The sequence below is a fragment of the Mesoplodon bidens genome (assembly GCF_964165515.1).
Source record: "Mesoplodon bidens genome assembly, chromosome: 3".
NCBI lineage: Eukaryota > Metazoa > Chordata > Mammalia > Artiodactyla > Ziphiidae > Mesoplodon > Mesoplodon bidens.
This window is the reverse complement of record NC_138178.1, coordinates 80,498,990-80,526,799: the sequence shown is the minus strand read 5'-3', so window position 1 is coordinate 80,526,799 and position 27,810 is coordinate 80,498,990. Positions and strand designations below refer to the sequence as shown.

Genomic DNA, 27,810 nt, shown 5'->3' with positions numbered 1-27,810 from the left:
ACCCGCGATCACGAAAGAGCTATCCAATGAATCAAGGAACACGGGCAGTTGCAAAGGGAGGAGATGGCCATTTCTGGTGGCCTCTCCATGCTGCCAGGGCGCCAGGGCTCCGTGTGCAAGGCAATTTATGAGCGTTAGCTCATTGGATTTCTGTAATGGCCTTGGGAGGTAGGTACTCATAATTCCATTTTACAAAGAAGGAATCCAAGGTTCAAAAAATCCAAGGGAGACCACACAGCGACAGGCAGAGCCAGTTTGGATGCCAAGTCAGCCTGCTGTCTGAGACCAAGTGCCCCCCCCCTCCCCCCAGTCCGTGCAAACTCCGGCTCCACCCTGTGCGCTGGCATTGCTCTGATGAGCCCCACTCTGGCCTGGCTCAGATGGGTTCTCGGTAAGCGGGGGTGGTGGAGCACGGAGAGGGGTCCACAGCTCCATCTGCTAATGCGTTTACCTCCAGGCTGACTGGCCTCGGCTGAGCTGGCACAGAAGCGTCTCTGCTCCAAACCCAGCCTGCGGAGTAAGATGAAGCTGCTTCTTGGGAATCATTTAGCTCACGACTCTGTGTTCCATATTCATGAAGAAATGCAAATTTCCACGTTCACTGAGGGCAACTAGTAGCATGGTACTTGGAAAAGAATTCCAGCTGGTTAATTTTAGGGTCCTGAACAAATTCCAAACCAAGACTCTTTTCTGGCCAGTGCCACAGCTTTTTCATCTGATGGTGAATGAAATTTTTTTTTCTCTCCCGTGTGCCCTGGCCCTGGCTTCTCAATAATCTGTTCTTCTGTGCTGGCCAAGTGCCGACAGCCCTCGTTGGTTCCCACCCCCTGCATGAGTATGCATTTCATCCTACTTTCTAGTGAGGCTGAGAGGCCTATCAATTTGGGTGACTGGGTAAGATGCGTGGCAATGTCCCAGCCTTGTTTTGTCCCTTCCAGGATGGTTCTTCCTTCCAAAGCCCGGACTCCTGTGTTCTCTCTGGGAGCCTGCTTAAGAACAGGACTCTAGAAAGTTCTCCCTTCCTATTTTTAGCTTCCTCCTCAGCTTGGGATTGGTGTACATGCTCACTCTCTGGTTTTCTCAGTTCACCTCCCTCCCGAGCTTCCAGGGTCCACGTGGCCCTCTCCCCTCTCCTTTCACCCACCGTCTCACTCAACCCTTCTTGCTTTGGGATAACAGTGACACCAACACTGGACACTCACTGTGCGCCAGGCCCTGTCCTTAGTACTTCACAGGAATTAACTCACTGAATCTTCAAACAACCCTATGGGATGGACACTCCCCACTTTACAAGGGAGGGGATGCAGGCTCAGAGAGGTTGACTTGCCCAAGGTCACAGAGCTAGGAAAGTGGAGAAGCTGGGACGTGGCCTGGCTTAACTGGGCTGCTATTCTGCTGCTTGGCATTTAGTATTAACAGCAGGGACTTTGGGGGCAAAACAGGCCTAGGTGTACATGTTGGCCCTGCCCTTGCTAAGGAACCCTAGGCCAGTCAGTCCATCTCCCCGAGTCTTTTTCCATCCGTAAAATGGGCATGCATTTGTTCCTGACTCACTGGATAACTTTAATAAGATGAAATGTGAAGACCTGGCCTCAAGCAAGCTTCAGTCCTGTGCACGCTGATGGACCCTCTGCAGTGCCACCACCCTTTCCCTGGGCTGCGGGCAACGAGGGGGACCTTTGGGGAGGGAGGCAGCCACAGTCCCAGCTCTGGGTCCTGGACTGATGGACTCCTCCTGGATCTCAGGCCAGCCCACCCAACCTCATCCCAGAAGGCCCTCATGTCCCTCCTCCATGTGATCATCTGTCTCCAAGACGGTTCCAGCTTCGCGAGAGAACCTGGATCCCTCAAGCCCCAAAGGCAGCTCGTCGCAAGGAGAAAAAGTAGTTTTAGAGAAGCAGGGGGCTTTGGTTGTTTAATTGCTTCTCCTTCTGCAGGCACTCACAACCCTCAACGCACACACACACACACAAGCGCGCGCGCACGCTGCCCTCTCCCCTTTCCCTGGTACATACACTGTAAGGGGGCAGCCACCACCAAAGTCAACCCTCCACCCCGAAAGGAACCAAAGTCCGTTCAGAAAACAAACTCCAACACGTAGTCCAAAAGAAAGTAACAAAACAAAACAAAAATCCCAAACTTTACTTGCATTTAGCCATTAATAAATAATTTACAGTATGTACACGCGGTGACACTCCACACAGGTCGCAGACACGGGACACAGTGAGGGGCCCCCACTTCCAAGCAGAACGTGATCAAACACAACCAAAATAAAGTGCTTCACTTTTTACTTCCAACATAGGGACCATCTAAAAACCAGCAGGGAGGGGCCGGGGCTGCGCCTCCCACCCACCTGCCCGCCTAGCCCACGGCTTGGCAGAGAGAGGGAACCTCTCGGGGGGGGGGGAGGCAGGGACCAGTCCGCAGCCTCCCGGGCCAGTGTATGAGAGGTCCCTGGGCAACAGCAGAGGGGCGGTCGGGGACAGTGGGGCCTGCGGGGCTTCTGGGAGGATCGCCCTCCAGGGCACGGCCGCACCTTTAGGAGTGGAGCCCAGCTCTGTGCTGGTCCCCGGGGTTCTCTGAAACAGCAGCAGAGGTGGGACTGGTTCGGGGCTCCTCAGATGGGCAGCTTGGCTGACGTGAGGTGGGAAAGTCTCCTGGCTGTGTGGCCACGGGGCTTAAGAGAAAGGCCTAGAAGGAGGAGATCCTGCCAGGGATGCTAAGGGCTGAGACACCTTCCAGGCCCTGCTCCTTTCCCCAGAATGCAGACCTGGGTGGACAGGGCAGGGAGCAGGGCTCTGGGGGGCAGGTGAGGAGAAAGCAGAGGATCAGGGCAGGCCAGCTGGCCCCATCCGCTGAGTCTCCAGCCCGCACCCTGCGCCCACAGTTCCCCTGCTCACCTCCTCTTGCCACCTGCTGGGGAGGAAGGAACAGAAATCAAGGGGGTAGTTCTCTGTTTAGACATTTAGAAGCAAAGACTCAACTTCCAAAGAACAGTGGGGACCAGGGGACAGGAGGATGGGCAGTGGGGGAAGGCGCCAGAGCAGGCATTGCTCAGAGCACGTGCCGACGACACGTGTCGTCCCCCACCTGTGGGGCCTGGTAACTGGGGCCTGAACCCGTGCCCAGCCAGGGTGGTCTCTCCTTGGCTCGCAGGGAGGCCACAGGTGGGAAGGCACCAGGAGGGCACAACTTTTTGGCCAAAGGGTTACATTAGTTTTCTAAAGATGCCAAGCAGCACCCCGGGGGTGTCCTAAAGCCCAAGAGGAAAGGATGCCCTGCCCAGGGGTCCATCCTCGAGCCTGCCTCCGCCCGCCCCGGCCTTGTGTGTGCGAGTGTGTACGAGTGTGTGTGCGTGGGGTGGGCGCAGGTGGCCCGGGATGCGCGTGCAGCAGTCAGCCGGGCCTGTTTCAGTGCATTGCAGGGGTGAGGACAGGTCGACCCTGCCCACACCCAGTGTCTCTGTTGGGGTGAGGGCTTAGGCCTGAGGAGCTCTGATTTGCACATTCACACGGCGGGGCGGGCGGAGAGGGGCAGCTCTCCCTCTGCACAGCTCTATGTCACAAACGTCACAGCACCGGTCACCACAACCTTGTCCCGGGCCCCGGGGGAGGGGAGGGAACGTCCCATGCCCCCAGCCCTTGCCAGCAGGCAGCCCAAGGCAGCGCGGAGGTACGTGGCCGCTGGGGCTCCTGACCCCTGCAGGGACTGCGGGGCCACCGGGAGGCCACCACTGGCCCTCGTGCAGTCGCCAACCAGTTCGGGGACGCCTCGCTCTCGGTCCTAGGCGGCCTCCAGCAGCACAGGAAGCAGGGGCAGGAGTAGAAGGCTGCCGAGGAGGGGCCAGGGGGCCGGGGGCAGCCCTGCGGCAGCCGCCTGGCCCGGCGGCTCCCGAGTCCTCTCGTACAGGTGCAGCTTGTCCTTGTTGGAGTGGAGCATCTTGACGTCCTCCAGGGCGTAGTAGGCGGCCAGCGTGAAGTTCACGTCTCCTGTGGTGAGCAGGTCGAAGACGCAGGCCTGGTAGTAGAGGTCCTCCACGGGCAGCTTCTCCTTGCACTTGGCCACGGCCGTCTCGTACGGGAAGGTGTCGGGGGCTGAGGGGGCGGGGCTGGCGGCTGGTAGCCTGTGGGCACCGGGGCCCTCGGCGCCGGCTCGGAAGGCCTGGAAGTCGATCTGCTGGTTGAGGGGGCAGCCCCTCAGGCAGAGGTAGAGGCCCTGGCTGTCCCGGTCTTCCACGGCGTTGACTACCTCCTCGGGCATGCGCACCGCGAAAGTCAGGTAGCCACCCACCTGGCGCACCACGATGGTGGTGCCGATGTACTTGGCCTGGATCTCCACGTGCTGGCCCGACACCTTCTCGGTAATCTTCAGGCTGTTGGCCCCGTGCTTGTCACCGCCGTTCTTGGAGCCGTCGGCGAAGGCGGCAGGGAGCTCGTCCATCTCGGCCTGGTACACCTTCTGGTCTACGCACTCCTGGAAGTTCTTGAAGATGATGGTGAGCTGCGGGGCAAGGGGGCAAAGAGAGGGGGTGAGGCAGTGCCAGGAACTGTGGAGGGGACAAGGTCCAGCCCCATACTTACAATGCTCTGGACTGAGCGGAGGGATGGCAAGAGCCTCCAGGATGTCCCAGACCGCCCCTTCCCCACTGTGGTCACTGTGCAGTGCCACCTGCCCTATTACGCATTTAATACTTTTCTTTAAAACAATTTGCATTTTTGCTTAAAATTTTTTTTTGACGTAGAAAGGGAACTTTATACTCCTCTCCTAAATAGAAAACCAGCTCATTTACTATATACAGAGAGGAACCATAAAAAGAAAAGCATGGCTAATTAAAAATGAAAGGTCGTTATCCACTGTAGTAGGCTGAAGAATGGCCTCCGAGATATCAGGTGCTAATCCCTGGAACCTGTAAATGTTACCTTATATGACAAATGGGCTCTTGCAGTTGGGATTAAGTTAAGGATACTGAGGTGGAGAAATTATCCTGGTGGGCTCTAAATCTAATCACATGAGTCCCCATAAGACGGAGGCAGAGGGAGACCTGACGGCAGAAGAGAAGGCGGGGTTTCCACAGAGGCAGAGACCAGAGGGATGTGGCCACAAGTTGAAGGATGCTGGCCACCAGCAGAGGCCTGGAAGAAGCAATGAACAGACTCTCCCCTGAAGCCTCCAGGATTGGTCCTGCTGACACCTTGATGCTAGCCCCTTAAGACTCATTTCAGACTTTGCGCCTTCAGAGGTATGAGAATAAATTTCTGTTTGTTTGAATCACTTAGTTTGTGGTACTTGTTACAGCAGCAATAGGAAACGAATATGGACCACAACCAAAGGACCATAAGCCACAGGTTGAACATAACAGCAGGTAGAAGAGACTGATGTTCAAAGAAAGAACGAGCAGGCAAAATCCATGCAGGCAGGCAGGCAGAGGTCAGCAGAGGCCACCGCAGCAGGGCTGCGCTGAGGGGTCTCCCAGCCAGGCCTTGGCAGTAGCAGGAGTAAGAGGGAGGGGAGGGAGGTGCCGGTCAGCAAAAGGGAGATGGGGGCTCCAGGTTAACGGGCAGCCCTGGCCAGGGGAGCAGCGAGGTGCATTTCTGCTGGAGCCTGCAGCCGGGGTGAGGGGCTGCGCTGAGCTACTGGAGAAGCAGAGGGCTAAGCAGCTCCATCACTAACCGTCCTTCTGAGAACCACAGACACAGGCACACTCGCTGCATTTATTACTTCTGGGCCTGTGCGGCGCTGCAGGGAAGGTGACATTACCTCGGATTTATAGACGAGGAAATTCGGGTACAGAAAGTAAAGTGACTTGCCCAAGGTCACACAGCCAGCAAGAGGCAGAGCTGGGATTAGGCTCTTGGTCTCCAGTCCCCGGGCATTTTTGGCCAAAAGGTCATAGGGTGGGAGGCCTGGGAGAAGGCCAAGAGACCAACAGTCCGGGGGGTGATGTGTTTCCCCTGTCACCCTGGGTGAGACGTCTGGCTGTTCTTTCCTCCGTAACCCTAACCAGGAAGATGGGGTGGAGACATGAGGGAAACTGGGAAACTCGCCCCCGCCCCGTTCCTGCTGGACTCTCAGCCTGAAGCCAGGGAGGGAGGCGGGGCGATGGGGGCAAGATGGTGCCCAGGCCTCTTGGGACCTCCCGCTAAAAGCACCCCCCTCCGTCCCGTCCCGGCCCCAACCTCTTCACGGCCCCCCAGCCACCATTCCCAGGCCCTGTCCCCTTATCCCCGCCACCAAGCCTGGAGAAGAGGGGCCTCACCAGCTGGGGTACCACACTTCCTCATAACGTCTGGAGGCCGAAGGGGCTCTAGCAAAGAGCGGGGGGCTGCTGACGACATGTATGGTCGGCCGTGGCTAAATCCTCTGCCTGGGCACCCCGGGGGGACATGGCAATTGAGGGGCATGAAGATGGCCTGGACAGCTCTCGGGGTTGAGGGCAATGCGGCAAAGCACTAGGGGAATTTCTGGCCAAACAGTGGGTGTATGACAAAGGCGAGGCCCCAGACTTGCTAGAAACCAAAGAGGAAACCCAAAGCAGCTCTGATGGGGAAGGGAAGGCGGGGAGAGCTGCCACAGGACCTCAGCTCAGGCAGGAGGGTCAGGGAGAGGCCGGCCAAGACAGGCGGAGGGAGGGGAGGGGCCGGTGGGGCACAGGCCAGGGAGTGTATCTGGCTGCAGTTCCGGGGTGGCTGGGGACACAGCCAGGAGGGGGAAGCCGGCAGGGAGTGGCCTTGGCTGGGGGCCCCAGGAGCAGGTGCTGAGACTCCTGAGGACTGGAGAGGGGCAGCCTAGGGGCTGCAGAAAGCTCTAGGCTGAGCAAACCCACAAAGTAGCAAGAGCTGGGCTGGAGGTGTCGCTGGCTCTGTTTCACGGCTGCTCTGTGCGTCCCCTCAAGCCAGTGTAAAGCTCAGGGGTGACCAGGCAGGGAGTGTACGAGGGGCCCTCAGAGGGAACGCAGAGAAGATCCCAGCCCTTCTCACCCCGTTCCTGAGAGATGTAAGGATGAGAGGAAGTCCGAGAGGGGCAGGCCACAGTATGACTTTTGGGAACTCCAGGGCACCTGGGCCTTGCTGGGTCCCTTCCTCTGTCAGAAACATTAAAAACTACATTTGTGGCTGAGATTGGGATTGACATATACACGCTACTATATATAAAACAGATGACTGATAAGGACCTACTGTGTAGCACAGGGAACTCAATACTCTGTAATGACCTATATGGAAAAAGAATCTAAAAAAGAGTGGATATATGTATAACTGACTCACTTTGCTGTACACCTGAACCTAACACAACATTGTAAATCAACTATATGCCAGCAAAAATTCTTTAAAAAAAAAGATGCTACATTTTGGGACTGCATTGGTGTAAAGACTAATATAGTCTAGGTTGGATCATGTTGGTTTTTTCCTTCTGACTTTAAAAGGAAGGAAAACCTTCTTGTGGCCCTAGAAGTCTTGGGGCCAAGGCACTGCGCCTGTGGGGCCTGACGGGTGTGCAGGGGGCACTCTGTGCGGTCTTCATGGGACACGAGGAGGGGCTGGTGCTCTGAGGTCGAGAGCCAGAGGCCCTGCCAGAGGCCCTGCCAGAGGCCACAGCGGGCCCGCGTGCACAGCTCCCTGAGCCCGGGGCTTTGCTTCCCCGTCTCCTCCCTGGAGGTCACAGGCTGGTCCCGGGACGTGGCTCTTCTGCTTCGCTCTGGGATGTCCAAGGTGGCTGCAGCCCCTCCATCCTGCCCCCAGCCCCACGCATCATCGAACCCCATGAAACTGCCGCTCCTTCACTGCCCAGACCTATGAACGCGGCGACTTCACAGGGATCCACCTCCTGCTGCTTCCTCTCTCCATCCTAGGCTCCTGCCCTGATGAGAAGGCCGCCTGCCTGCCTGCCTGCCTGTGGGGGACCGGGAGGTGGGCCAGCCGGGGTGGTCTGGGCAGTGGGTGGTCCTGCCATGGGTGGAGGGGCGTGCAATGAGGGGCTCTGGTGTCCCTGCCTGGTGTGCAGGGCCACACAGACACTGGGGGCGGGGGAGTAGGGGGGTGGCTTTCCCAGTGCCATCAGCCTCCCTGGAACAGGAAAGGCTGGTTTCGCTCTAACTGCCATCTCTTGAGGAGACAGTCTCCTGGAAGGCTGACAGGCTGCTTGACTCTTCCTGGCACCGGTGCCAGGGACTCAACCACAAGGAACAGCATGAAGGGGGCCTGTGGAAAGCCAGGCGGCTCACTGCCCACACAGCCGCAGGCGTGGCTGCCGCCTTTCCCCCAGGGGCTCGCACCCTCTCCACCACTGGGCATAGGGCAGAGCCCGACTGTCATCAGAACTATTCATGGAGCGCCAACTGTGTGCCAGGCCTGGGGCTGGGAGCTGTGTCCACGTGAGGGGAGGAAACAGCCCAAGACCCCTGTCCTCACGGTGCTCACACTGGGAGGGTGGAAGGTGATGTCACAGACTAAGCGCATGAAGGATGCCGTGTGATGGAATGGAAGTGCAAGGGGGAACATGCAAGGGAGCCGCCGTGGGGGGAGGCACCGAGATCCGAGTTCCCCTCCTCCCTGAGGCTCAAAAGGGTGAGTTCCCCTCACCCCCTGCGCGGGGGTGCCACCCGCGCAGCCAGAAAGAGGAAGACAGAGCAGGGGGTGGGCATGGGAGGCAGTCCCATGGGAACAGGAAGTTGAAATGTCAGCTTGGGCTGGAAAACACTAGATCTCGACCCTCCACAAGAACAGAGGGCTAGGCAGGGTTGGACAATGAGAATACCGTGCTCTTGGGCAAGGCACCACGGCTGAGGGGAGTGGGAAATCACAAAAGCCCAGGCTCCACCACCTCGGGGATAAAAGCCCACACTCTGCCTGGCTCTGCTGCTGCCCTCTCCCGTCCTGTCCTTCGCGGGCAAGCTCAGGGCAAGGGCAGGCAGGAGGCCTTCCCCAGTGCTCTGTGTGCGTGGGCCAGCCCCCCGCCCCAAGACCCTCAGCATCCGGCTGCCCCAGCACCCATCACCAGCATCCCGTGGCTGATCTTTGTGCTCCACTATTAGCCTGGGAGCTGCTGAGACGGAGGCGTCGCCGAGCACAGAGGCTGGCACAGAAGAGCTGTTTGGTCAATGTTTTCTGAATCAGCGAAGGAACACACACACCTGAGTAATGGAGGCCCAAGAGAACAGGCAGAGGCAGGCCGAGGGCACTGGGGAACCAGCCACCCGTGCCTCTCACCCGGGTACCATGAGACCCCAGTCGGCCCTGAGGCCTGAGACTGGCTTGGCCACGGACACGGAGCCTGTCACTGCCCGGCCTCCAGCAGAGCCTTGTGCTGCCTCCTGGCTGATGGGGAGATAAGAGAAGGCTGCTAAAACTCTTCACCTGCTGGGAAGATCAAGGTGGCCCTAGGTCACCGCAGAAATGGGCTGGCTTGATCAAGGGGCTCTGCTGCAGAGCCCCAGACCCTTCTGGAAGCTTCATGCTGGGACAGGAAGGGAGGCACTCCCATGCCTACTTGGGCAGTTCTGCTGGCCACAGTGCCCAGCAGTGAGCCTGAAACAGAGTGAGCATTTGAAAAATGTGGGCTAAGTGAATGAATGGAATACAAGAACAAATGAATGAATGAATGAATGAATGAATGAATAAGCCATTTGGTTTGTGGACGGCCTCGCTGAGCTCAGGGTCCCACTGTGTGCCAATAGAGAGCCGAGGGTGGTATCCAGGGGTTCTAAGCCCAGGCACCTCACTCCGGCCTGCAGGACCCACTAGTATGTGACCCAAAGGCTCCTTCTCTAGCTTTCACCTCCAGTCAAAGGGGCCAGCAAGCCCCCCTTGCTGGTCACTAACCACAATTCCTCCCAGGTCTGTTATCCCACCTGATGCTTACACCACCCTTGTCAGGAGGGGTAGGCCTCCTGAGGTCCACAGCCCCCTGACACCCTCAGACCTCCTGTACGCCCCCTGCCAGCTTGGGACAGGGAGGCGGGGTCCCCTTCCACAGTGTGTTTGCTGCTGAATTTAGAAGCCACAGCCTCAGGCTCCAGGCATTCATTTATCTTGGCTCTAGGGAGGGAGGCGGGTAGGTGAAGGCGGCCGCTGCAGAGAAGGCAGCCGGCACCTTGATTCAGGGCCCCTTTAGTCTGTGGAGGGCTGAGAGGGGGGAGGGGGAGGAGGGAGCCCTGGCCGCAATTTGCTGCCCACTAGGCTTCACGGCCTGGTGCCAAAGGCCTGTAAGAGCATCCATGGGGCTAAGGCCTGCTTGTCTCCTACCCAGCAGCTGGTCCCAGGAAGAGACCCCCGTGGGCATGCAAGGGCCACCGGAGCAGAGGGAGGTGGCAGGAATTTTCCTGGCTGCCAGGTCACCTCAGTGTCCTCCTCTGGGGCATGGAGGGACGAGAAGGAACAGAAACGCCCTTGTGGACCAGCCTGGCACTGCCCCACACACTGCCTTGCAACGTGCTCTTCCTGGGAAAACAGACCCGCTGCCAAACCGGAAACCCCAGGGGTTCTGGTGGCCCAGACCCCGGGGAAGTAGAGTTGTCCCCATGGCCTGGACTCTGATCATCCACCAGCACCCTGGACCTGAGACCACGTTCTCCGGCTGAGTCTGAATGTGAGGTCACGGGAGACCCTCCTGGAAAAATGGGAGGGAGAATCTGGAGTGGACAGGAATGTCCCATTGCCTGGGCCACGGGCCACATCATGGCTGCCTCTGGCTGTGGCTCTGTGAGCAGGACTTGAGTCCTGCCACCCAGACACTGAAGCCTCCTTGGGTCAGAAGATGATTGGCTCTCGGTGGCCTCTGGGGCTCCAGATGGGAACCTCCTCTCCTGGCAGTGAGAACATGCTGGGCTCTGGAGTCCCCTGGCTCCGGTGAAATCCCAGCTTGGTTCCCAGCCGAATGCACTTTGGGTGGGGAGGCCACTTTCCCTCTTAGAGCCTCAGGTTTTGGATGCATTAAATGGAGCTGCCCTGGACAGACGGGCTGCATGGGTGGCCCTGGGGGTGCTCAGTGGGCTGATGCCCTGTCCTCACTTGTTCCATCTTCCCTGTGCCCAGACACCATGGCCCTCTCTGCTCTGAGGCTGCAGCCTTACTGTGTTGGTGTGGGACAGAGACAAAGGGCAGGATGGTACCCTGCAGCCCCGACTGGCCCCAGCAGCACCCAGCAGCTGTGGCCTCCAACCAGCGTCCTCAACGCCCTCCATGCCCCAGAATCACTGGGGGCTTTAAAAAAAGAACACATCTGACCTCCACCCAGAGATGTGGTGTTAGAGCGGCCTGGGGGGCCCAGAACCACCATCTTCTAAAATCCGCTCGGTTCGTAAATGTGCAGCCACAATGAGAACCCCTGGGCAGGACCGTCACCTCCAGGAGGCTGTTGGGTCCGCTTGTCTGGGGCAGGGTTTGATCCCACTGGACAGTAAGCTCCGTGATGATAACGACAGAAACATACCTGCATATCGGCTCCTCTTTATTGGGATTTGACACCGGAGTTCTACGAAAATATAGTTTGGGGCAAGAGAAGACTATCCCAGAAGTTTGAAACTGAATGCTCTGGGAGTGTTTTTAAACTTTCTGGACAATTAACCCTAGTAAGAAATCCATCTTATTTACAGCTAGACCCAATGTGCACGCACATGAACAAACGCACACAACAGAAACTAAGTTTCCTAAATGTTTACTCTTGCACTTGGAAAGCATTCACCACAAGCTGCCTTAATATAGGCTAGGTTTGGCTATCCTGTTCCACCCTGCGCCCCCCAACCCAGACCCACCCCCAAACTATGCCTGTGTGTTAGCTTCTGACGCCAGAATGCTGATTTCAAAGACCCCTAGTGGACGGTGTACAGCAGCAGTTTGAGAAACACTGCACTCTGGGCAAAGGGCAGAGGTGGCTCCAGGGTAGTTCACCTGATGACAAAGAACGTCCAGAACATTCCTTCCTAAATAATTTGCTCAGTTACCGACGAGAGGAACATGGCGGGCCAGGGGGCGTCTGGGTCTGGGGGATGAAAGTCCGGGCCCTCCTGACGGCAGGGCCTGTTGCCCTGACCCGCCTCACCACCCCCAGCCCCCCTCCCCCGTACCTTGCTGGTGGCGGTGGCGGCTGAGCCAGGCAGCACCGGTGTGTTGGTGACCTGCACGTTTAGGTAATTATTGTCGATGAGCGGCCAGGCGCCCTGCACCTTGCAGGTCTGGAAACGGTCTGTGAAAGTCCGGAGGTGCGGGTCCCCAAAGAGGCCGCAGTGCGTGTAGTTGGGGGCGGCCGCGCGATTGTGGAAGCTCTTCTCGTAGTGGCAAATCTCGGGGCTGTCGGAGCGCTCCTGGCTGTCCCCCAGTGGCGGCGGCAGCGTGCGCAGGTGCGGCTGCGACGTGGGGCCATCCTTGGAGCAGTTGTGCTGGCTCATGAGGTCCTCGATGCCATGGACGGCAGAGTGGTAGGCCAGGTCCCCCCGGCAGGTGCGGGCCGTGCGCCGCGTGCACAGGGCGTAGGTGCGCAGCGCTGCGCAGAACTCGGGGGCGTCGTCCGGGGCCGGCGCGTGGCTGCCCGCTGTGGCGCTCCAGAACTCAGAGTTGCACTTGAGGATCTTGCACGAGGAGGTGGCTGCGGATACAGGAAGGGAGGCGCTGTCACGTTGGGAGTGGTGAGCCCAGGCCTCCTCCACCCCCCTGGGCCAGGGCTGCGGGGCACGTGCAAGGGACAAAGGACGCCTCATCTCAGACGTTGGAAGAGTTCCTGCAGGGGCCGAACCTGCCTTTCCCACTTTCCTGATTCTTCTGCGCAACGGTAATAACCCTGAGTGGCTAGGCCTGTGGACCTGCAGGCTGAAAGGCCTGGCGTTGGACTACTGGCGCCCGCCCCCAGCCCCCCACCGCAAGCTCTCCGCCCACCCTTGGGCCTTTGGCGTCTGTTGACACTTTCACAACTACTGCCAAGAATTTTGGCACAACAAAAGAAATCTGGCAGGGAATTAAGCCCCGCTATTCAGTATGTGTTCTGATCTCTGCCACTGTGTGACCTTGTACAAATCATTTAACTTCTCTGTGTCTCATTTTACTTATCTAGAAAATGGGGTAATATAGTATCCACCCTATGAGGTTGCTGAAAGTGTTAAAGGGCTTATCCCGGCACCGGGCACAGAGCAGAAGCTCAATGGATGTTGGCTGGTGTGATCATTATATTAGCCCTGGTCACAGAGGGCCCGGTTCTGTCACTTCGTCTGCAGATGGAGGGCAGCTTCCCTCTTGGTCTCCGTAGCTCCACCCCCCATGATCCTGCTCAGGACAGCAAGCTGGGAGGCAACTGAGTGGCAACCTTGGATCTGCTGTAATTCATGCTTTTTTTTTAAGGTCACTTACAAGCGTTGAGACCTTAGTGATAATTAGCTACAGATAATTATCATGCCTGAGAACTGTGACTTCAACACACCTGCATCTTGTACCTAGACACATGGAACCTGCCCTTTCCCGGCCTCCTGGATTCCTCTGCACGGCCCGTAGTGACCAGAAGTGGCAGCAGGAGGGACGTTTCTACACAGGCTTCCAGGTGCAAAGGGGCCAGCAGACCAGCTGCGAGGTGCAGCCTTTGGTGTCTCAGCCCAATCAACAGAGGGGAAGGAGGCGCTTGCTCCAGCCACTCCTGGCTCGACCACTAATCTGGCTCTTAACCTTGGAAAAGTCAGTTTACTTCTCTGTTACTGGCTTTTTACCTATAAAATCAAGTTGTGCCTAAAAGCAGGGACAGAAGTATATGAGGGCAGGCTAGCAAAAGAACCATCCGGGCAGCTGCCTTGTGTGGCCCTGGTCTGTGCTGCCAGGCCCTGTACCTGGATGCCTGGGCCACCTAGCTCACGGAGCTCTCCCACCTCTGCAGGTGCGGGCACCGTTCTCCTGGAGCTGATGTGACTTGCCCCAAGTCACACATCTGGTAAACACGGTGCTTATCCTAAAATTCAGGCTTTTCCACTAACTTGACCTGTATTTGTCACACCTCTGGTAAACAAGGTCATTTCAGGAGGTATCTGGGTGAGCATTCTTCTTTTCACTTGAGAAGTCAACATATTTAAATATGTATTAGGAAAAGTAAAACAGATTTGATAGAAGAGCTACAGATTTCCCATTTTAAGCTGAAGAAGCATGCTGACCTAAAGAAGCAGATCCGGTAAATGATAGGTGGTGAACTCTGTGAAGAGGTGCCCGTCCAGGGAGAGCCCCTGTGTGGTCGCCCTCCGACAGAGCCATGTTCCTGGCCCAGGTCTCCTTTGAAAGGCGGCTAGAAGATTCTCTGGCCCTGCCATCTTCATGATTTCCCAACCTGTAGAAGATGCCCAAGGGCCCAACATCCCTGTGGGCTGCAAATGCTACTGTGGCCCGAGTGGGAGACGGTAAAGGGGGCCTCGAGGTGGGGGTGTGTGTGGAAAGGATGCCGTGGAGAACAAGCAGTGTGGAGGAACACAGGTCAGGGGAGCTGGCCGCTGCAGCTGCCAACCCTCCACCTCTAGTCTGTGGCCTCCCTGTAATGCCCACTCCAGTAGCCTCGGTGATTACAGGTGAGCTGACCTGCCATTCTGCTTTCTCAGAATTCTGGAGGTAGGCATCTCAGAGGAAACCACCCCAAAGGGACTCAGGCCTCGTGCTGAGTGGCAGCTACCTTGGCTCTGCCCACTGGCCCACCAGCCCTGGGTCCCCCTCTGGTCCTCACCACGCCCAAAGGACAGAAAAGACAGTGCCCGTCCCTTTACAGCCAGACCACTGCAGCACACGCAGGGCTGTGCTGGCCTCAGCTCTCCACCAGAGCCAAGCTGGGGTGGCAGAGACTGAAGTCCCAGCTAACTGACTCTGTTCCAGGCTCAGTGGCCTGGGCCCTGCAGGCCTCACCTCATTCGGGGCCCCAGGCAGCCTCACGGGTGGGCACTACAGCATCCCCGCTTCCCAGAGAGCAGAGCCAGGCTCAGCGAGGCTGACTTTCTTGCCTGAGGTTCCACTGTGAGGAGGAAGCTAGATGTGAATTCAGCCCCTCAGACCTGAGAGTCCAGGCCCTTGGCAGTGCCAAGACCTCGGACAACCTTGGCGCATTCATGATTCCCTCCACCGGCTCCTGGGTGGTTCAAGGGCACACTCCGCCACAGGTGGGCTTCAGCCTCTCCCTGAGGACCCCTCCTGCGACGCTGAGAGACTGCCACCCGCCAGGAGGCCCATGGTCCACACGCTCCGCGGCGTTGCCTCCACAGACTAGTTTCCAGGGCCTGTTTCTCAGGATGCAGCCAGCGGGTGGGCAGGGGCTCGAAGGCTGGGGTCGGGATGCTGCCCAGGGCAGGGCCAACCTGCACACAGACAGCGTGGGACGCGTTGGGGGCGTCCCATTCCCGACCCCCGTCATGCGTGGCTCTATTCCCCCCAAACGGGCGACGGTGGCGGGGGGGCTGCTGTCTGCACAGCCTTGACACCTGGGCTCAGAGCAGTGTCTCAGCTAAAGAGCTCTCTGGTGTGTCTGGAATGCATGACCGAAATCCCACTCCGGTGCCCCCAGAAGGAGTCCCTGAAGTGCTCTGGGGTCATCGAGTGGATCTGTTCAGAGCCGCGCTCCTCGAATGTGCCCACCAGCCACCGGGCTGTGCCTCCGCCGGGCCCAGTGGGCCTGAGGTCTGCATCGCTGTCGGGTGCTCTGGGGGTCATTTTCTCTTCAACAGCCAGTCACAGAGGGGCCAAGTTGCCCGCCCCCCCCAGCACCCCCCGCAGGTCTGGAATGTGTGAACGGGGCATCTTCTCGGGGGTGGGGGGCGGGGGGCGGGGGGCTGCAGGCAGAGGGGGCAGTGAGGAGACCGGCCTCCCGAGGAGCAAGCCCAGCTGCGACCCAGCTGCCAACACTGAGCGGCCCGGGGCACTCAGGCTGTCAGCGCTCGGAGACAAGGCCTTTCATCTCTCCGTTCACCGTGGCTCCGCCCCTTGCTCCCCTCCCCCTCCTGAGCCACAGGTAGCAACCGGCCACCCCCAGAGGGCGCATGGCAGCCCCGCCCATCACCTGCAGGCGGCGACAGGGGGTGCTCTCCCGCTGCCCTTGCACCCAGGGCCTCCCTCCGGCCTCCATCCCGGCGGGGCGGTGGCGGTAGAGGGGCTGAGCTTGGAGTCCTGCCAATCCCATTTCTCAACCCTCTGGAGAACATTTTCGATGCGATCGCCCACGTCTGGGCCACAAGTGGGGAAGTCTGAAGGCGACGCTGGTCGCGTGGGATGGCGGGCAGAGTGTGCGCTGGAGGGAGGGTGTCTGGTCCAGTGTCCCACTCTGTCCCCTACGAGTCGTTGTGGGAATTGGACTTGACCTCAGTTTCCTTATCTGTGAAGTGGAGGTAACACCCACCTCAGAAGCTGCTGAGGATTGAGGAGATGTACTTGGTGTGCCTGGGACCCAGTGGGCACTCAACAAATAAGGTCCCCGACAAAGGTCTCAGAGGGGGACAGATACAACCCCCCTGTGCGGTCAGAGGTTAAAAGTCACCAGGCAGGGGATGGAAGGGCATTGGATGGGAGCCGGCCCCTCCCACTGCCTCTTCCCTAGTGAATCCCAGGGACTGTTCTCAGCCCTCCACCCTCCTCCTCAGGTTAGGGCCCTGGCTGGCGCTCCCATCTGCCCTTTTGCCTTGACTCAGATCAGCTGGGTCAGGGCAGCTCTTCCTGTCCACTGCCCACTCACACCCAAAGGCCCAGCCCCGCAGCCCACCTGGATCAGTCCAGGACCATGATGCCTGGGGCCACATTTCCCCGATGTCCTGGGTTTCCCCAGCTGTCCCGAACCCTTGGGCCTTGCACATCTTCCTAAGGGTCTAAGAGGAACCCCAGGCGCTCCCATCATAAGGGAGAAGCTACAGATCAGGGTGGGGGAATGGTGTAATAAGAGGCCACTGAGAGTAACGAGAGCTGGGACCAGAACTGGGGGGAGATCCCCTCTGCCCTCTCTCCAGGTGGTAACGCAGCTCTCCCAGGCCCGTCTGCCATCATTTCCTGGGGGCCTCAGGGAAGGGTGCTGGGGATGCCAGGGCTGGACGGTCCCCACGGGTGGCGAGCCGAGGGGCCCTGACCCCCGTGGAGTCATCCTGCCGCCCTGTGTTCCACTCCAGTAAATCATAGGCTGAAGGCTCCCCAACCCAGGTCAGGGACCTGAATGTAACCTGGCCCAACATCAAAAGGAAAAGCTCTGGACCGTGGCGTCACCTGCCAAAGAGACCCCAGAGGGGCTGATTTTTATGTGCCGTATCTTAAAAAAGAAAAGAAAAGAAAGACCTGAATTCCAGGCAGTAAACCTTGGGCTTTTCTGATGTGAGTGTTCAAGGAAGAAGGAAGGAGAGGAAAGTCCGAGAGTTTGAAACATCTTTTACTGCAACTCGTGTGAGTGGGAAGAGGAAGCGAGCTTTTCTGAGCGCGGCTTCCTTGGTGCTTTCAGTGCGACAGAAGGCGACCGGTTGCCCTGTTCCTGCCTGGCTCCTGCAGACAGCCACCTCGCCATGGTGCCACGGCAGCCCATGTGTGCACAGCCAGGTGATTAAAGTTCTCCTGAGCTCCTATTTCCATCTCAGACGCTGTGTCCTCGGGCAGGGGGGGGGCTCTCAAGGGGCCCCTTCTGACCCTTGGTACCTGGAGCTCCACCTCAGACACCCAGGAAAATGCAAAGACCCCTGCACAGACTTTATGCTCCTCGGAAGCCTATTAGGCATGTTTTGATTTGACTCAAGCCTCTTGAGACGTAGAACTTTTGGGATTAGCTACTAGGGAACAAACAGAAGAGAATCCGGAGGCTGCAAAGACAGTGGCCAGCCAGACTCACCACCAGGAAACCCGATTCCCTCTGGCGCCCCATGATGCCGGACGCTTGGCTCAAAAGGTGAGGTACAGGCTGGGACCCTGGGCAACCACCGGACCCACTCGCTTCCAATTTGTGCAGTTAAGGCCAGGGCTCCCACTTCTCTGTGCAATTGACTTTGTTAAGATCACTTTATCTAATGATCACTTGGCGACCAAACTCCATGTGGGCTCCCCAAGGCGCACCATGGAATTTTAGAACCTGGGGCCTGAGGGATGCCACAGGTCACCAGTTTGTACCTCCAGCCAGCCCCCATGGCAGGAAATCTGCCTGCAGCATCCCTGCCCGGTGGGCGTCCGGCTTCCGCTGCCAATGGGACTCTGCTGGGCAGGGCTGGCCCCTCCTGCTCTGGACAGCTCCAGCTGTGGACCCACATCTGCCCCCCAGGGAGATCCGTGGGGCTTTGGCCCTTCTCCAGAGCCACACAGAAAAGGCTCAAATGTAACCCTGCAAATACTGGAGATGGCCCCTTGGCTTCCCTGTGTCACCTTCTTTGGTCTCACCCTCTGGCCACTCCTCTCTCTGGGCCTCACTGAACTGTCAACCATCGACGCCCCAGCTAGGGTGCCACCTCCTGCCTGCAAATTCCCTGAGAATCCTGACTCCCACACTCTACACTCAAAGCATCTGTACTCCGGCACCCCACATTTGTAACCTTTCACTTCTGCAGGAGGTAGGCTCCAGATTGCCTTCCTCATGGTCTGAGATGCAGCAGAGAGAAATCACAGCCACACAGGGCTTGCCTGACTTAATTCTCTTCCTTTAAATAGCAACCCAGCTACTCTTGGAGCAGAAAGTCGGGGGAGGGGGTGGGCGGCGGCAGCCAGGAGCTGGAAGCTGCAGCTGTACCAACCCAGGCAGGATGAAAGTATTTATGCACCAGCGCGGCATTAGCCGCTTTCAGAGACCTCCTTTGAACTGTTAATCAAGCCCAATCTTTCAGAATAATAGCCTGATTATTACCGCCTTGTTTGCATAACAAAGAAGCCCAATAAAACTTATTTTGCTGAGCGCCACGGGGTGTGAAGGCTCGGCCCAGAGAAAGGAGTCTTAGGAATGCAGGAGCCGTTCCTCAGCCTGAACCCAGGAATAAAGACAATGCAATTTGCCACCAAGAAAAGCCCAATAGACCAATAAATTACCCTCGTGCAAAGGGATTAGATCAGGTTTCAGTTGCCCTGCAGGCGGGGTGGAGTGAGCCGGGAAAGAGAAAAACCTGCCTCTTCTTAAAGGAGTATAAGGCTCGTTCGAATGCAAGCCCCACCGTCACGTTGGTTTTGCGCGACTCTGTGGTTCGCAGGGTAACTGCCTGGATTCATGGACTTGCTGAAGGTTCTGGACCCCACTAGGTGCCAGGCACGGTGCTTCCTGCCATTCCTGGAACAAGCCCCAGTTGGTTTCTGTGCTCAGGTGGAGTCAGCTACACAGACCACCGGGATGCAGGGAAGAAGACACGGTTCATTTGAACACAGACTTAAGGATGGAGGCATAGAGGGTATCAGGGAAGCAGCCTTTCCACCAGGTCCTGAAGGGCAGTGGGACTTGACAGGTGATGCAGGGCAGAGGTCCAGAAGCCCAAGTGGCTCCAGAACTGCTGGGACTGGCCGGAGGTGAAATGGCGGATGGTTGAGAGTGTGGCCGCAAGTTTGGGGCCAGGCACGATGAAGCAAATGTCGTTCAGCTTCAAACTGCTTTTCTCTGCTCTGTGTGGGGCTGGGATGCAGCAAACCCCATTTCCCCGTTCACCCAGCTCCCTGTTAGATTCCACCACCAGGGAGCACTAGACGAGGCCCAGCCAGGTTCTGCTCCGAAGTAGCCAGACCAGCCAGGCAGCAGCCCTCCTCAGGGCCTGGGCCCCCAAGGTCCTCTTCCCTTTGTCCCTCCAGCCCCAGGAGTGGAAGTCGCTTCCTGCAACTCTGTGTGTGCCTCCGCGGTCCCTTGTGGCCTCTTCCGTCCTCCCACGCCCATCTACACACTGTCCCCTATATTAGGTTCCCTCTGTGGCAACACCCCATGTGGTTTCTGTTTTCCTGACTGGACCCTATACGCCAGCCTAAGGATTTCAGACCAGAATTCCGCTGACCGTGGGGAGCCCGCTGGATCATCTTCAGTAAGTACCTGGCATGATGAGAACACTATTTTAGGAAGTGGCATAACCTTAAGAGGCGATGGCTTTAATTAGGATAGAAGCAGGCAGAGCAGAGGGAGAGCAGCTTCAAAGAGAATTCACTGCACAGCCTCTGGAAGGAGCAGCATAGAGGCCTGAGACCCGCCCCCCCACCCCACCCCCATCCTCACTGCCCACCTGTCCCAGGCAGCGCCGACGCTGGGGCTCGCCTCTTAGCAACGAGTTGGGATGTGGGTCCCAAAAGAGGTGGGAAACGTGCTTGCGCCCAGTGGGAGACCCAGGCTGAGCACCAGCAGCAGAAGCAGCGGGCCACTCTCCACCCTCTCCTGTCCCTTAGCACCGAAGCTGGGAGGGGACAGTGGATGGATCTAGCGCCAGAATTTGGCAAGCTCTTGCCCGGGCAGTGTTCTGGACTCTCTTTGCTTGAGCGATGCCTGTGGCTGCCGGGTTTGTGTCGCTCCATCCAGGTGTCTGGCGTCAGATACCGAGAGGAACACACCCAGGTGAGGGACTGGATTTTTCACCAGGTGCAGCAGACCCTACATTACTTAACCCACAAGCAGCCAGAATCGATCAGCTTTCCTCAAAGGCATTCCTCCCTGTTCAGCCTAAGAATGTTCCAAGGAACTGACCTAGCCCGTGACTCCAAAGTGTCTCTCGCCCCTTGAGAGCACTGGGAGTTTTCTCAGGGGCTTCCTCCAGGGACCTGCCTACCCGAGAAGAAAGCCCCGGGGCAGGAGGAAGCTTCTCAGAGAATCTGCATTGGCTTAGGGAGTGGAGGAGGGGAGATGGGGGAGCAGTGGTTAACTCACTAAGTGTGGGCGCAGGTGGCTGAGTGCCACTCACCAAGCTGAGGCAGGAGGCGCTGCCCCCTCGTCACACCCAGCCAGGCTGCTCTGTCCCAGCCTCCACACATGCCAAGTCGCTGCAAGAAACCAGGCCGAGTGCCAAGGAAAAGGGCACACCCACTGGGGCCACACGGAGCCAGATCAACAGCCGAGAGAACGTTAAAAAGCACGTGTGCTCACCCTCGGGCCCAAGGCCACAAGCAGCCCTGTCAGTCAGGCAGCTGAGGGCTCCTCTGGGTTAGAGGGGCCCATGGCGGGAAGGGGCCGGGCACAGGATTCCATGCCAAGACCACCCTGCCTTAGGGCAGAGAACTAAGCGACTCTGGGTTCCACGAGAAGGATGGTATGGGCAAAGACATCACTTTTCAGGTATAAATGAAGCTTGTAGGCGAGCAGTTGGGCTTCCTACTTTGAGGCATAACCCCTTTTCCTGAGTCTAGGACTGGCTCTAGAGGTGATAATTTTCCATTCTGGTTCTGCCTCTAGTAACCCTGGGCTCATCTGCTTGGCTGCTCCGGGTCAAAATTCATCTGAAGTGGCTTTTCTCCCCCACTTCCATCTGCAGGCAGGCCTTCCTCCACCTTCCTCATGCACTGGGAGGGCACACGCCTGGCTGGTGCACACCCGAGTGTGAGCCTGTGTTCATGGGACATTCCTTAGCATGGGGAGCAATAATGGGCTCCTTTCTGCAGGGACTTGGGTGCAGAGGGATCACTTTAATGACTGCCCAGGTGAAGTGCTAAGTGAAATGAATAAATAAGCAAAACCCAAAAGACACAAATCTGACTTGGGAAAATTTGGCCCATGATAGCGCTGCCAAAGTTGTTTTCCCAACCTACGGCTGGGTGGCATGTGCTTTGGAATGCTAAGACAGGGATAGACAGGGAGCAGAGAGGGCCTTTGGGAAGAGGCAACAATGTGAGATCCATGGAAGAGTGTGGTCACTCTTCATTCTGCTGTCTAATCATATCTCCAAAGTTTCTTATTCTTTTTCCCCCACCTTAAAGCCTTATATGCTACATAGCTCAAAGTGTAAAATGCTACGGAGCACGTTTAATGAGTGTGTTTACCCAAAATCTGGTACATGGAAAAGCACAGGGGTCTGGGTCTACTCCTGGCTCTGCCACTAAGTTGTGTGATGTCAGGCAACCTCTCTGACCCTCTGGTTCCTCATCGATACAGTGGGAATGATGCTCACAGGGGAGGGGTGACCATCTCATGAGGTGACACGTTTCAAGTATTTAGCAGAGTGCCTGGTATATGTGGCCACTCAATAAACGGAAGAGCTTTAAAAATTGTTGTTCTTCTTCAAATGATCATATTTTGGAGAGAACAATATGAAGGTATTATGTCTTGAAGGTTATTCATGAATGTCAATTAGTGATGGTAGTCTGTGGGAGATTGGAATTTGGGTTATTTTCATTTTCTTATTTATCCTTTTCGGTCTTTAGATTTAAAAATGACTATTGTCTTTATAAGCAGAAACAAATGTTTTGAAAAAAAGACTGGGGAATCTGGACATCCCCCCCAACCCCCCCCCCCCAAACCCTGTGGTCTCTGCCTGTTGAGCAAAAAACAAACAGACACACAAAAAACCTAAGGGTCCTGTAGTTTCCAGGATTGTGCCGGGTGTGTTTGGGGTGCAGAGCAAGGAGAAGGGTAGAAAGAAACAGGAAATGGGGTTCCTGCCCTTATGAACAGCTCCAGTGATTTAGAAGAGGATTAAAAACCCAAGACCCAGGAAGCAAAAAGGCCAAGAGGAAGCACAGGCGTCAGCAGCCAAGGTGACAGGTACCCAGGTCACTGGAGGGACGGCACTGGACCCCAACAGATGGCACTGGCCTTGGGCTTTAATCTAGTGGGCATTCCCATTCCAAACTGGGCAGGGGCATCAGCAAGGCCTGGGGGCTGCCCACCGTTAAGATGTGGTGGGTGGTGACAGAGTATGGGGAGACCAGGAAGGACCCGGAGCCTGGGGACATGCCAGGGAATGAGGCCAGGGATGAGTGTGGGACCAGATGCCAGAGGGTCCTCCCTTCTGGATGCTCCAAAGAGGGCCACAGGGAGCTGTGAGTGCCTGAGCAGGAGTTTTAGAGCGATTCATTTGGCAACTTGGAGCGTGACGGTGGGGCACCTGGGAGGCAGGTCCAAGCTCAGCTGCTTGCAGGTGACAACGGGAACAGGCAGGAAAGGGTGGAGGAAGGAGGCCCAGCGCCAGGTGAACGGACAGGAGGGAGAGGCCACTTCACAGCCAGGACTTAACGGTTCTGGGCAGTGGGGTCTAACAGACACAGGCCAGGCACTAATGCAGGCGACAGGAGGAGAGTCTAGGGAGACCCACCATCCTGGTGTGCCCAGGACTCAGAGGGCTTCTAAAAACACGGGACTCTCAATTTTAGAACAGTGGCAAGTCCTGGGTCCACTGAGATGAGTTGGTTACCCTAGAAGAAACAGTGCCTTCCATTTTAGGCAGGTTGAGTGTAGCCAAGCATTACAACGGCATGGCACCCCCAATCACTCAACCAAACATAAACTGGGGTTTTCTGCCCACTTCTGCTGAGGGTCTTGCACATTGCACCCGAGAGGGAAATTTTAGCAGGAACCATATGACCTCCGACATGTAAAGTGGTCCCCACGCGATCCTCTCACCTGCACAGAGACCCGGGACCCCAGTTCCCCATCTCATGGAGCAACCTTATCTGAGCCCATGGATCACCTCTCCCCAGTTCTCCTTTGGGCACTGGGGTGACTGCTAGCAATTTCTCCAACCTTGCAGAGGTTTCCCTTCTTAAACCAGAAGACCACAGATCCTATCCTTACTCTCCAACTCATCCTCAGGGCCAAAGGGGCCAACCATCTGCAGGCCCTCCCTGGGAGCCAGGGCTCTGTCCTGCAGGCCCCTTGGTGTGGCACACACCAGCCTACTGGCTGACGCTGCTGCCATCTGGCTCTTGCAATGGGACTCATTTCAGTCTTTCCCTCTGGGACACAAAGTCCTACTGGGAGGACGATAACATGGTAAGTAGGTTGACTTGCTTGTACAATTTTGAATAGCAGCTCCGAGATAAATATTCTCATCTCTGCAATGACACAGATGTACTTTGGTACTGCAGAGGACTTGGGTCTCTGCAAGCCTTAGTTTCCCCGCTGAGGACTAATCTTTCTAAAACAGCTGTTGTTTAAAAGGAAGGGCAAAGAGGAAAAAGGAAAGGCCCAGGGCCATAATTTTTAGAACAGTGGTCCTCACACTTGAGGTGCATCAGAACCCTCTGGAAGGCCTGTTACAGTACAGACTGTGCATCCCACCCCCAGAACATCAGCTTCAGTAGGTTTCTAACAAGTTCCTGGGGCAGGGGGAGGGAGGGGGTTGATGCTGCTGGTCCAAGGACCACATTTTGAGAACCACCAAGCTGGAGTATAGCACTCATATGTAGCCAATGGGAAGCATGCCAGAGTGTCTACAACATATGACTTTGACGGGTTCCTCTTGGAAATCTGTTTTATTAAGCCAGGGTGGTTTCAAAGTTTAAAAAAGTATCTATTAATTGTGTTTTGAAGCAGATGCTATTAGTGAAAGACTCTCCTAAGAAGTCCTTCTTGGCCTCCTGCCACCCACTCCCCTCCCAGCTAGACCACAGCAGTGGCCACTCTGTCCATCTGCTGAAGGCACAGCATGCTCCATGCAGACACCCTGATAGCCCAAGGGACACCGAAGGGCCCCTGTCCTTCCACCAGGACTGAAGGCGGACGCCAGCCTTGCTCAGATGAGGGCCCCGAATGCTGTCCCTGTGTCAGGACCACAGGAGGTGTGCCACGCACGCTGAGTACATGTAAACACTCTCAAAAGACACAAACCCTCTCAGTCTAGCAGAGGTTAAGGCATCTTTCTCCACATAACTATGTCCAATTTAATTTGCACTCCTATGGGTTTACTCCTGGAAGCCATTCAAGTCGACTAGCACTGAACAAGCCTATGCTTTCACGAGGCTGCTCCAGCCAGATTCCACCTGTCTTTAGAGGGAGGGGCTGGCACACAGGGCCCCTGACTCTCTGCAGTGCTTTCTTTTTTTTTTTTCTCTAACGCCCACCCAGCTCCCCACCAGACCTGCAGGTTCTCTGACTTTATCCCCAAGCAGCCCCTCTGCCAACAGTCCACCTCTTTGTGGTGGAAATGACCCATTTCATCTCTTAAGAAACTGTCTTCTTGACCCAGGTTTCTGGAGCACACACGTTTTCAGAGCCCCCAGTGTATTATTTCATGCGGGCATACTGGAAGCTCAGTTTTCAGCAAGGTGGGCAATTTTGACTAAATGCGGCTGTCAAGGCCTCGAATTAGAAGAAACATTAGCCAGTTGGCATGACAATGCAACAGCTATCTGCTCTATCTGCCAGGTTTTAGTTACCAGCCTTGAAGCCAAAAAGAAATGGGCTTCTTGGAAACAAGTGATGGAATCCGGGTTATGAATTATATAACCCACCAGCTTTCCTCAGACTATGGGGGAGACTTTTAAAATAAAGTTTTTAAGATGGAGAGATGAAAACAGCAAAACTCCACCACCCAGCCCTGACAGCTCCCTCCTACCTCTGAGGACCTCCTGCCAGCCCTTCCCTTCCTCTCCCTCCAGCCCAAGAAGTTAACAAGTGCTGCCGCTTTAAGAGTGGGAAGGTGTTGTTTTAAGGGCTTCTAAGCCCCCCTTCTCAATTTCAGCTCCAAGCTGAGATCACATCCCCCATGGCAGCTAAGGGACAAAAGCCATTTATCAACCCATCTGATAAAACTTCCAATGGGCTGGATCTTTATCTGGACCAAACCGAGATGCACACACATTGCAAACTTCTGCATCTCTAAAAGGGGGATTTCTTTTTTTTAGAAGAGGATCATTTCAAATTTTATTTTCTTAGTTCTTGGGAGGCACCCAAATCAGCCTTTCAGCCAAAACCTTCTATAGGTGGGGAAACTGCCTTTTTTTTTTAAAAAAAAAAGGGGGGGGAGGGAAAGTAGGACTCCCTGCTGCTTGACCCTCTATGGAGGTTGTAATATTCTGGGGCGAGGGTGCACGGGGTCTAAAGGCTCTTTAAGGCATTGACACCCCCCATTTTGTCTTTGGCCGGGGCCTCCCCAATGGAATCCAGAGCTGCGAGCAGGTTGCGACTCTCCGGGGACGCCCTTGGGGCGCGCGGGGGCGGGTGGGTTTTGGGGGGCCCCGGAGCAGGGCTGGGGCGGGAAGGTAAACGGATTCCTCCTCCCTTACCGCTGCCTGCATGTCCTCCCACCGGGAGCCCCAACTTACAGCCAGGCTGAGTCCGGACTGCCCAGTTCTGCCAGTTCCTGAAACCCAGTTGGCTGAGGAGCAAAACAAAACAACCCAATCCCGGTCTAACTCAAGTCCTTTCTTGCAGAGCTCGGTAGAGCGCTGCGGCTGCGGATCCGTTCCGCCTGCGGAGCGAAACAGGCTCTCATTTTTGCAAAAAAGACACCTCGGCATCCCGCAGCACAATGGAAACAGCCGGGAAATCCCGCCTTGCATCGGGGACCATTTGACCCGTGACGCTGGGTTTATTTGTATTTTTAGCAAGGGGAAAATGGGTACAAAGGGTTTAACTGGCATTTCCAGGCTGTGAGTAGCATATGGCAAAAATGGAATAAACTTTTTGAAACATTATAAAGAAAACAGACCCGGGATTTAAGTTTCGTGCCTTCCCCCTCCCCCTCCCCCTCCGAAAGGGGGGAAAAAAAAAAGTAAAGAAACTGGAGCGTTTGGGAAGGAACAAATGCTTCTCTGTGGAGTTGGTCTCCCTTCCCCCAACAAAAACAAGAGGTCCGGGCTCGGAGGAATTTGAAAGCAGCGATCTGCCAAAAACATTGTGAAAAACTATGGGGGATTCATTGGAAACAGATGGGCTTTTTCAGCTTTAATTCTGAAATTCTCTCCCTTTCTGACACAATAAAAACAAACAGGGGGCGACGCGGAATGTTATCAAACAGGAATAAGGGCCCTTCGTAGCCCAGTCCGTGGGCTTCCCCGCGTGGGCGAGCGCGCGGGGGAGGGACAGGGCCCCGTGGGAGGGGGCGGTCCGGGTCAGGCCTGGGACCACAGGGGCGCCCCCAGCTCCACCCCTGGGCACCCGGCAGGTTTGCAAACTGCTGGGCGAGGAGCTGGAGAAAGTGCCCCCTGCTCCGAGTCCGTGCCTCCTCCTCTCCCCCTTCTCGGGGGCCCCTAAGGGGCGCATCCCGGTACCCCCTTTTTCTCGGAAGCTGGGAGACGTCCCCGGCGCCTGCGACCTCCCCGCCTGGCTCTTTTTCATTATAGCCTGGGAGGGGTCCCCCCAGGTCCCCACGGCCGCATCCACTGCGCCTTCGGCGGGACGCGGGAGAAACAAAGACGCGTGGAGATGGGAGGTGGGGGGCCGGCGAACTTGAGCTCCGACTCGCCGACCTGTGGCCCGGCGCTGCGAGGAGACCCGGGGAGCGGGCCCCGCGCGCCCGGCTGGCTGTCCCCGGGCCGGGGGCAGTGCCTTACCTGCGGGGAAGCTGCAGAGAAGGAAGGCGAAGGTCGGCCAGAATCCCAGGGCTGAAGGTCCTGCCCCTCTCCCCATACCCATCCATCCAGCTCGGCCTGTTACCACTAGCCTCTCCCTGGAAGAAGAGTTCAGAAGAAAAGAACAAAATAAATCACGCTGCGGAGAAAGGGCAGCCTCGCTCCGCCGGCGGGAGCAGCGAGCCGGGAGGCTCGGTCCACCTCGGCCGCGGGCGCCCGGCGCGCCCCGCCTCCCCGCGCGCCCCTCCCTCGCCATCCATCACCCAGTTCGCCTCCAATGTCGGCGCGGCCCCGCTGCCCCAGCCGTCTCGCGTTCCGCCCCCTCGCGCTCGGGTTTCAGCGCGGCCCGCTGGGGGCTGGGGGAGAAGAGCTGGGCGGGGACCGAGGCAGCGGGGCTGCGGCGCTGGCCGCGGGGACCTGGGGAACCCAGGGCTGGAGGACGGTGGGCGCGCCCCGGCTCCCCGAACCC

General features: G+C 57.0%; 1 protein-coding gene across 1 annotated transcript; it reads right to left on the bottom strand.

The window, feature by feature from the left end:
- Positions 1-3,668: 3,668 nt before the first annotated feature.
- Positions 3,669-27,561, bottom strand: RGMA (repulsive guidance molecule BMP co-receptor a). Its single transcript, XM_081228636.1, has 3 exons — positions 27,324-27,561; positions 12,059-12,576; positions 3,669-4,500 (listed from the first exon to the last, which is right to left on the bottom strand). Exons 1-3 carry the CDS (start codon positions 27,403-27,405, stop codon positions 3,784-3,786), a joined length of 1,317 nt encoding a protein of 438 aa, XP_081084762.1. The 5' UTR covers positions 27,406-27,561; the 3' UTR covers positions 3,669-3,783.
- Between the last annotated feature and the right edge of the window lie 249 nt (positions 27,562-27,810).

Excerpts from the sequence above, each read along its gene's own strand:
- RGMA (XM_081228636.1), bottom strand. The coding sequence starts at position 27,405 with ATGGGTATGGGGAGAGGGGCAGGACCTTCAGCCCTGGGATTCTGGCCG. Across the intron at positions 12,577-27,323 it reads TCTCTGCAGCTTCCCCGCAG|CCACCTCCTCGTGCAAGATC; the intron begins GTAAGGCACTGC and ends CTGTATCCGCAG. Across the intron at positions 4,501-12,058 it reads CCGCCACCGCCACCAGCAAG|CTCACCATCATCTTCAAGAA; the intron begins GTACGGGGGAGG and ends CTTGCCCCGCAG.